General features: G+C 44.3%; 1 protein-coding gene across 2 annotated transcripts; it reads left to right on the top strand.

Moving 5' to 3' along the window:
* Nucleotides 1–48: 48 nt before the first annotated feature.
* On the top strand, nucleotides 49–10,300 carry ATP23 (ATP23 metallopeptidase and ATP synthase assembly factor homolog). 2 transcript variants are annotated; one of them, XM_074827373.1, is made up of 6 exons: nucleotides 49–279; nucleotides 961–1,006; nucleotides 1,114–1,195; nucleotides 1,484–1,621; nucleotides 8,682–8,765; nucleotides 9,751–10,300. In XM_074827373.1, the coding sequence occupies exons 1-6, from the start codon at nucleotides 108–110 to the stop codon at nucleotides 9,952–9,954; spliced, it is 726 nt and encodes a 241-aa protein (XP_074683474.1). In that variant the 5' UTR covers nucleotides 49–107; the 3' UTR covers nucleotides 9,955–10,300. The 2 variants fall into 2 exon arrangements, with proteins under 2 accessions (XP_074683474.1, XP_074683473.1); XM_074827372.1 differs by having other exon boundaries at nucleotides 201–279; nucleotides 932–1,006.
* The last annotated feature ends 253 nt before the right edge of the window (nucleotides 10,301–10,553 follow it).

Genomic DNA, 10,553 nt, shown 5'->3' with positions numbered 1-10,553 from the left:
CTCACGTGGCGGGGGCTGGCCCGGCGATTGGCGCCGTCGCGCCTCTTCCCCTTTGCCCCTCCGCCGGGGACGGTGGCCGGTTGGCCGGTGCGGGGTGGGCATCGGCTATGGAGCAGGGGGAGGCTGCCTCGCCGCCGGGGGGGAGGGAGGAGGAGGAGGATGACTTGGGCTACCGGCTCTTCCCGGACCGGAACAAGAAGCAGCAGAGCTTCCTGGTCCGCAGCCTCTTCACCTTCCACAACAGGTGCCAGCTGATGCTGAGGATGACCCTGGACACCAGTAAGCGCTTCCCCGGCCCCCGGCGGGCCCAGGCCCGGCCCTGGCGCAGCAAAGGGCGCCTCGGGTGGGAACGGCCTGCCCAGCCGGCGGTGGCCACCTTGGGCCGCAGGGTCTCGGGGCGGGAGCTGCTCTCCTGCCGCTGCCGCTGTTCCCCCTGGGGCGGTGGACGGGGCCCGAGCGGTGGGTGGGGTGGAGCTGCTGCTTGGATGAACACGCTGACTTTGGTTAAGACAAAGAAAATACAATTTCAACAGTGACTGCGTGCTTTTTTCCCTGTCAGGAGATCCTTCTCTACTTTTTTTCTCTTGAAAACTTGAGAGGGTTCATCGATTTCTGGTTCATTTGTGCCCTTTTCACTATGTAATGTTGGCTGTGAATGTTACTGAAAACAATGGTCACTATAGGCCACTCTGTGTATGTTTACTACTAATAAGGTAATGTCAGAAACAACTTGATTCCTGAATAGCTTTGTATATATCATGTTTCTGTATCACTTTACATAGCCTGAGCTGTAACAGATGCAATGCAAACAGATGCATTGCATTAGGGTTAAACACTGCAAAGTATGAATTTACATGTGTAGTGTTTCTTTTTTTTTTCCTTGACTGTCTTTATATTTTGATTATAGATGACTTTCAAAATTTTTGTCTAGAGAAATTGATTGCAGCAATGTTTTTCTAGATCCATATGCTCAACTTCTTCTTGAGGCTATGAAGCAATCTGGTTGGTATGTAAACTAATTCATCTTGTTCTGTGTGGTAACATCACTGTTATATGGAGTTACTGGTCTTTTTCAAATTCTTCCCTGTAACTTTGTGTGTTTGGGCCTTGCAGCACTGTCTTCAATGACCGGCACTTTTCTTGTGAAAACTGTGATGGCTGTGTCAGTGGAGGTTTTGATTCTGCCACATCTCAGGTAGGCACTGGACATTGTCCTCTTTCAAAGGACTACAATTTCTTTTAGTGCTTTGTTACTAGGATTAAATCGACTAATGCTGATACCCAAGTTAGTCATGAAAACAAGATAAATGAAAGATGTTCCATGGTATTGAAGCTCATACAGTGCAGAATGATCAGGTTGTTAATGTTGAAAGACTCTGATCTGAAGAGTCTAAACGCTGTAGGTGATGTGTGCTGGGTCTCTAGCAAGTAAGGGAGATGTTGAAACTTGGCGAAAACACTGTCTGTATCTTTTCTTCTACAGATTGTTCTGTGTCAGAACAACATTCGACAACAATCCCATATGAACCGGGTGGTCACACATGAATTGATTCATGCGTTTGATCACTGCCGTGCACATGTTGACTGGTTTAAAAATGTCAAACACTTAGCATGTTCAGAGGTAAGTTAAAATGCTTCTGATGTTGTCATTATTAATTACTGCTAGTTATTAGGGATGCTTCATGTTTAAATAGGCATGCTGTTACACAGACTTCATTTAGTTTAATCTTGTTAATACGTTTTGTCTTTTCTGTCAGCTCAACCGAAACAGTTTCACTCAGAAAAGAAATATTTAGTTTTCACAAATTTTCCTAAGTCAGTGTCATATTAAGTAGAATATGATCACTGTGAATGTTTCTATAACAAGAAGTGGTTATAAACAAATGAGAGTAGTTAGAGATGAAAATGCATTCACACATTAATCAAATGTTTATAGGGTTCTTCTCCCTTGAAAATCTTGATATGTTGGTTAGTTGTCACAGTAGTATGGTAACCTTATTTTTGTTCAGATTTTTTTGGCTAACAGCAAACTTGCCTTTTCCTGTAACATATTTTTTGATTTATTATTGCGTTGCTTAATAGTACATTTTAGTTATGACTCCATGACTATTTCAAAGGACGTAGGAATTTGCTGCTTGAAAGGCCTTAAAAATTGCTGCATTAGGAGGTGAAATTAAACTGAGCGCAGGGTAGTAAGGATTCATCTTGTGTACACGACTTGTGTGTATTCACATGCTTTTAGTTGATTTCTGATGTAATCCATATGATTTGATGACACAAAAAACTCACCCATATGATTAATATTATAAAAGTACATTCTTGTGACTGTGTGAATTGGGTGGCTTTTTAACTTTTTAAAAAATATATAAAGTGATGCAAAAATGTTATAGTGGCTTTGTTTTGGGTTTTGTTTGTTTGTTTGTTTGGATTTTTTAAATAAGAACATATTTGATTCCGGACTTAAGATGTGCACAGGTTTCACCTATAAACAGTATGTGAGAGAAACAAAAGGGTGAGTTTGGTACAGAACAAATCAGATTTCATAAAAATTAATTTTAATTCATTAATTGAGTTCATATTTGCTGTGGAAGAGAGTCACAGTCTCTGCTCTTCAAGTGCAGCACTGATGAGCGGCATTCCTCAGGGGCTGATGTTGGGACCAGTGCTGTTTAACTTCTCTGTTGGAGACACAGACAGTGGGATTGAGTGCACCCTCAGCAAGTTTGCCAACGACACCAAGCTGTGTGGTGTGGTCTACACACTGGAGGGAAGGGATGCCATCCACAGGGACCTTGACAGGCTTGAGAGGTGGGACTGTGCAAACCTCATGAAGTTCAACAAGGCCAAGTGCAAGGTCCTGTACATGGGTTGGGGCAATCCCAAGCACAAATACAGGCTGAGAGATGACTGGATTGAGAGCAGCCCTGTGGAGAAGGGCTTGGGGATATTAGTGGGTGGAAAATTGAGTATGAGCCAGCAATGTCTGTTTGCAGCCCAGAAAGCCAAACATATCCTGGACTGCATCAAAAAAACTGGCCAGCAGGTCAAGGGAGGTGATTCTCTCCCTCTACTCCACTCTTGTGAGACCCCACCTGGAGTACTGTGTCCAGCTCTGGGGCCCCCAACATAAGAAGGACGTGGACTTCCTTGAGTGGGTTCGGAGGAGGGCCATGAAGATGATCAGTGGGCTGGAGCACCTCCCTTATGAGGACAGGCTGAGAGAGTTGGGGTTGTTCAGCCTGGAGAAGAGAAGGCTCCAGGGAGACCTTATAGCAGCTTTCCAGTACTTAAAGGGGGCCTACATGAAAGATGTGGAGGGACTCTTTATCAGGGAGTGCAGTGATAGGGTGAGGGGTAACAGTTTTAAACTGAAAGAAGGTAGATTTAGATTAGATATAAGGAAGAAATTCTTTATTGTGAGGGTGGTGAGACACTGGAACAAGTTGCCCAGAGAGGTTGTGGATACCCCCTCCCTGGCAGTGTTCAAGGCCAGGTTGGACAGGGCTTTGAGCAACCTGATGTAGTGGAAGGTGTCCCTGCCCATGGCAGGGGGGGTTGGAACTAGATGATCTTTAAGGTCCCTTCCAATCCAAACAATTCTATGATTATCTTTATCTCTTTATAGATAAAACTTTATGAAGTAACTTTATGTGGTATCAGTAAAGCCATTCTGTATAATTGTGGGGGGCTGACTTTGACTGGATGCCAGGCACTCATCAAGCCATTCTCCAACTCCCCTTCCTCAGTAGGACAGGGGAGAAAAACAAGATTCAAAAGCTCGTGGATAAAGATAAGGACATTGGATGTCACTCACCAGTTACCGTCATGGGTAAAATACAGTCAACTTGGGGAAGATTAATTTAATTTATTGCCAATTAATGACAAAGTAGGATACTGAGAAATTAAACCAGAAATACCTTCCACCTGCCTCCCCTTCTTTCCAGGTTAAACTTCACTGCTTCATTCCTGACTCTTCTATCTTCTTCCCCTCCAAGTGTCACAGGGGAATGGGGGCTGTGGTCAGTTCATAACAATTCTTCTCCGCTGCTGCTTCTGATGATCCTTCTTCCTGATGCTGTTACCCTGCTCCAGCATGGGGTCCCTCCCACAGCATCACAGAATCATCAAGGTTGGGAAAGACCTTGAGGATCATCCAGTCCAACCATTAACTAAGACTGACTGTTTTCAACTATGCCATATCCCTAAGTGCTATGTCAACCTGATTCTTAAACACCTCCAGGGGACCACCACTGCCCTGGGCAGCCCATTCCAATGCCTAACAACCCGTTCTGTAAAGAAATGCTTCCTAATATCTAGTCTGAACCTTCCCTGGCACCACTTGAGGCCATTACCTCTTGTCCTATCTCTTTTTAGTTCATTAAAGAGGCTCATCCCCATCTCTCTGCAGCTTCCTTTCAGGTAGTTGTAGAGGGCGATGAGGTCTCCCCTCAGCCTCCTCTTCTCCAGACTAAACAGCCCCTATTCCCTCAGCCGCTACTTGTCAGAAGTGTCCTCCAGACCCTTCACCAGCTTTGTTGCCCTTCTTTGGACACGCACGAGTAATTCAATGTCCTTTTTGTAGTGAGGGGCCCAAAACTGAACACAGTAATCGAGGTGCGGCCTCACCAGTGCCGAGTACAGGGGCAAGATCCCTTCCCTGTCCCTGCTGGCCACACTATTTCAGATACAGGCCAGGATGCCATTGGCCTTCTTGGCCACCTGGGCACACTGCTGGCTCATGTTCAGCCAGCTGTCAGTCAACACCCGCAGGTCCCTCTCTGACTGGCAGCTCTCCAGCCACTCCTCCCCAAGCCTGTAGCGCTGCTGGGGGTTCTTGTGGCTGAAGTGCAGCACCCGGCATTTGGCCTTATTGAAGCTCATGCAGTTAGCCTGAGCCCATCGCTCCAGCCTGTCCAGATCTCTCTGCAGACCCTCCCTATCCTTGAGCAGATCAACATTCCCACCCAACTTGGTGTCATCTGCAAACTTACTGAGGGTGCACTCGATCCCCTCATCCAGATCATCAATAAAGATGTTAAACAGGAGTGGCCCCAAAACCAAGCCCTGGGGGACACCACTCATGTCTGGCCGCCAACTGGATTTAACTCCATTCACCACAACTCTTTGGGCCCGGCCATCCAGCCAGTTTTTTACCCAGCAAAGCGTGTGCCCATCCAAGCCGTGAGCAGCCAGTTTCGCCAGGAGAATGCTGTGGGAAATGGTGTCAAAGGCCTTACTGAAGTCAAGGTAAACAACATCCACAGCCTTTCCCTCATCCAGTAAGCGGGTCGCCCTGTCGTAGAAGGAGATCAGGTTTGTCAAGCAGGACGTGCCTTTCATAAACCCATGCTGACTGGGCCTGATCATCTGGTTGTCCCGCATGTGTTGTATGATGGTACTCAGGATGAGCTGCTCCATCAGCTTCCTGGGCACTGAAGTCAAGCTGACAAGCCTGTAATTTCCCGGGTCATCCTTCCGACCCTTCTTATATATGGGCGTCACACTGGCCAATTTCCAGTCTGTCAGGACCTCCCCTGTCAGCCAGGACTGCTGGTAAATGATGGAAAGTGGCTTGGTGAGCACCCCAGCCAGCTCCTTCAGCACCCTCAGGTGTATCCCATCCAGTCCCATAGACTTGTGTATGTCTATGTGATGCAGTAGGTCACTGTCTCCTCCTGGATTGTGGGGGTGTCGATCTCTCAGCCTCTGTCTTCTGGCTGAGGAGGCTGGATTCCCTCAGTAACTAGTCTTGTTATTAAAGACTGAGGCAAAGAAGGCATTAAGCACCTCAGCCTTTTCCTCATCACTTGTTACCATGTTTCCTGCTGCGTCTAGCAGGGGATGGAGGCTCTCCCTGGTCTTTCTTTTGCTGTTGATGTACTTACAGAAACATTTGTTGTTACCCTTGACTGCTGAAGCCAGATTAATTTCTAGATGGGCTTAGACCTCCTGATTACCACCCTGCATAGCCTCACAGCATCTTTGTAATCATTGTGAGTCGCTAGCCCCTTCTTCCAAAGGCCGTAAACTCTCCTTTTCTCCCTGAGTTGCAGCCAAAGCTCCCTGTTTAGCCAGGGTGGTCTTCTCTGCCACTGGCTTCTCTTACATCACCTGGGGACAGCCTGCTCCTGTGCCATTAAAACTCCCTTCTTAAAGAGTGTCCAGCCTTTCTAGACCCCTATACCCTTCAGGACCGTCTCCCAAGGGATTCTGTCAAGCAGGTGCCTAAACAAGACAAAGTCAGCCCTTTGGAAGTCCAGGATGTCAGTTCTGCTGCCCCCTCTCCTGGCCTCTATTAAGAATAGAGGACTCTATTATTTCATGATCATTGTGCCCTAGTCGGCCTCCGACTGCCACATCATCCACCAGTCCTTCTCTGTTCACAAAGAGGAGATCCAGCAGAGCACCTTCTCTGGTCGGTTCACTCACCAGCTGCATCAGGAAGTTATCTGCCACACATTCCAGGAATCTCCGGGATGGGTCCCACTCTGCTGTGTTGTATTTCCAGCAGATGTCTGGAAAGTTAAAGTCTCCCACAAGAACAAGGGCAAGCGATCATGAGATTTCTCCTAAGTGCCTATAGAATATTTCATCCACCTTTCTGTCCTGGTTGGGCAGCCTATGATAGACTCCCACTATGACATCTGCCCTGTTGGCCTTCCCCCTGATTCTAATGCAAAGACACTCCACCCTGTCTTCACTACACTTGTACTCAAAGCAATCATAACAGTCCCTGACATACAGCGCCACCCCACCACCTCTCCTTCCTTGTCTGTCCCTCCTAAAGCGCTTGTAGCCATCACTTGGTGCACTCCAGCCATGGCAGACATCCCACCATGTTTCTGTAATAGCCACTACATCATAATTTTCCTGCTGCATCATGGCTTCAAGCTCCTCCTGTTTGTTACCCATGCTGTGTGCATTGGTATAGATGCACTTCAGCTGGGCTGATGTTCCCAGCACCTTTTTGCATTTAGAGGTCCTAAGTCCAGCCTGAGCTTTCACAGGTGTTACCACGGTTACTGATCCATCAGTAGCCCTTGCATCTTTGTTGTGCTGCATGTGTCCATCTCTTGCCTCCACTGAGATGGCAGGGTGAGGATCATCCCTGGCACAACAGCCCATAAACTCTGGTAATCTACCCTGGGGTTTATGTCTGGGAGTTCCAGTTTTGTCCCCTTCCCCCTTCAAATCTAGTTTAAAGGTTTCTCACAGGATACAGTCCTTCATAAACTGCACCATCGTGGGTCTTTCCCATGGGCTGCTGTACTTCAAGACCTGCTCCTGCTTGGGTCCTTTCCACAGCATACAGTCCAGGAACGGACTGCTGCAGTGTTGGTCCCCCAGAGGCCACAGTTCCTGCCAGAGAACCTGCTCCTCCGTGGGCTCTCCATGGGCTGAAGCTTCCTTCAGGGCATGTCCTTCTGCTCTGGTGTGGGGTCCTTCTTCCACTGCAGTGTGGATATGTGCTCCACTTTGTTCCTTCATGGGCTGCAGAGAGACAACCTGTGTCACCATGGTCTTCTCCACAGGTGGCAGGGTGCTCTGGTGCCTGGAGCTCACCCTCCCCCTCCTTCTTCACTGATCTGGGACTGTTTCTCTCACATTTTCTAACTCCTCTTTCTCACAGCTGCCATGTAGTGTTTTTTATACTTTCTCGAATGTGTCATCGCAGAGGTACCACCGGCACCGCTGATGAGCTCGGCTTTGACCAGCAGCGGTCCAATTTAGAGCCAGCCGAAATTGGCTCTGTCCAGCATGGGGGCAGCCCCGTGTCTCATCTCACATAAGCCATCCCAGCAGGTGTCCCACTACAAATATCTTGCCTCGTAAACTGAATACACTAATTCGGAATTATTAAGTATCATCTACCTTTTATTTTGTCTAAGCATTTACGCAGTGCAGAATAAAGCATGTGAGCCTCAAACATAAAATTAGAGAATGTACATAAAACAAGATTGTGCTTGTTCTTGCTCTTGTGAAGATTATTTGTTTGGTTTGGGTCTTTTGATATTTTGTTATATGGTGTTTACAATATTGTCAGCTTTTTAATTCTTGCATTTCATATTTTCCATGTGTTTATTCTCACTCTGGTACTTAATTATAGGAAATACAGTTTTAGTTTTATTTCCTAACTGAGGGGGTAGGGTGTGGAACAGTTGGCAGACAAAAGAAATTACAATGCATGGGACAAGACAGTTAACAAGCTAAAACACACATACTCATTTAAATGTGGCTTTTCCTAAAGCAGGTGAGTTACTGCTCTTCTGGGTAGCTGTAGTCTTTGAAAGGTATCTGCCTTTCTTCTGGACTCTTGTATTAGCTTCTGATATAGATTGGGGAGAATGTTACTTTCCATGTTCTTTTAGCAGTTCATATATATATGTTCATATATATATATATATATATATATGAACTTCTGCTCATTCATTTAAGCTTTGGGAATATGTGAGACTTGGTCCCTGGAGAAATTTACAAGTTCTATAGTAATACTTTGCAGTTCATTGATGCTGAGAGGGTGAATATAAAGGGTAATATGTACTTAATAAGTAGAAGCAGCCCTGGGAATAGTCTCTACCAACACGCACCAGAAAGATATTGAAGACAAAAAATTGTTACAGTTTTTATGATTTTACATTTACATGTGTTTCTCTGATTCTGTGGCTTTTTTTTCTCAACAGATTCGAGCTGCTAATCTCAGTGGAGACTGTACACTGATGAATGAAATAGCCAGGTTTAAATTTGGATTAAAAGGACACCATCAGGTAAAGACTGTAGATGTTAAAGTCTACTGATTTGTTGTGAGCCATCCTTACCTACGTGATCTCAGCCTTCTACACTTTCATAGCTGAAAACATCAGAGAAATAAGTAGATATCGTGGACTTGCTGCTTTCTCTTAATTAATCTTTAATGCTCCATGATAAAGTTTTTTTTCCACCTTGTTATTTTTGTTGGTGTGAAATTCCTGAATACTTAGTCATATTGTAGAGCATTACCACTGACAATGTATGGTTAATAAGAACCAAACAAAAAACAGGGTTTGCAGGAAGTATAGTGGGAATACCTCACCCGTTGTAATCGGGTAAAACTCTAAAAAGTCTTTGAAAACTAGAGGGAGGGGAATGGCAGGGGTTCTAAATAACCATGTGTGTTAAGCCTTACAGGAATTAATTTTTGTTAATAGTAATGAAGACTACAGGTTGAGTCCCAAGTAGTTGCTCATGTTAGAGTGGCATTTAACTTGTAGTTGGGGATGTTTACATCTTTTTTTATCTTTTAATAGACAAACTGTGTAAGCAAAAGTTGCCATAAAGAGAGGTATCAAAATGAAGGCCAGTAGAGGGGTCATTCTTTAACATTTTATAGCATTCTTTAATGTTTTATAGCATTTCAGTTGGAAAAGTACAAACTTATTTATGTCTGTTTCTTTCTGACATATTTTCTCTTGTGTCCAAGTCAAGTTGTACAAATACTTGATACCTACAGCAGATGCCAAACTGCATTTTAATTCCTGTTCTAAGGAATGTCTTTTACTTATCTGATGGTTTATTTGCACATAGAAAACTAAAACACATAGTTAACACAGGATGAAACAAAAATGGACTTTAGTGCCTATTACAGGCATTGTTTGACTCTTCTGTGATACAGAATTATTGCATATCTAGTAGGAGTTCATACTTGACAAAATCTGGAAAAAAATGATTTATACTAATAATGACAAATTTTTCTTTATCTTATTTCCACTTTAGACTTGTGTACGAGACAGAGCAATTCGTTCCATTCTGGCTGTTAGAAAAGTTAGCAAAGAAACGGCAGAGAAAGCTGTGGATGAAGTTTTTGATGCCTGCTTCAATGATCTGGAACCTTTTGGAAGAATCCCGCACAGTAAAACAGATGCAAAACGGGCTTATAGAGACTTTCAGAACAGAGATCGCTATAATGCTAATCTGTAAAGAGAAAAAACTGTAAGAAATTATGTTAATATCTGATTGTTTGGTAACATCTGGAGTCACAGTCTATGCACACAGTGCTGGTGGAAAGGGCAATTCTATCAAATGTATCAATTAATTTTGTAAACTTTTTCCAGGAGCCAAATTCCATAGAATTAAACAAAGTAAATGAACAAGACTAAAAACCGTGTTTCCTCAGCTGTTGTTCCAGCAGGATAATTTAGTACACCAAATGACTTGTCAAGTAATGATCTGCACATTTCAATGCACATTTAATTCTGCTCAGTTGGACTAGGACTTGGTTTCTAAAAGTTTTGTTGTTACTGAATAAATCTTTTCATAAAATCTTTACATTTCCACCATCCTTGATACACAATCATAAGCTTTCTTCAATCTATTTTAAAAGATGGGTGCCTGAACTACAGCTCTTGGGTCTAGATTTAATAACTATGGCTAAACCCAGAATTTAATTAAAAATCCACATTTGCTTTTGAGCACCTCCTGAAATTCTTGGAATTCCAGCTCATCTAATGTTAACTTTACAGGTACATAAAACCCTTTGGCTTTTTGGGGATTTGACTGACAAATCTGCTTACCGGCTC

Source organism: Strix aluco, chromosome 5 (assembly GCF_031877795.1).
Source record: "Strix aluco isolate bStrAlu1 chromosome 5, bStrAlu1.hap1, whole genome shotgun sequence".
Lineage (NCBI taxonomy): Eukaryota > Metazoa > Chordata > Aves > Strigiformes > Strigidae > Strix > Strix aluco.
This window is presented reverse-complemented; position numbering and strand designations above follow the sequence as displayed.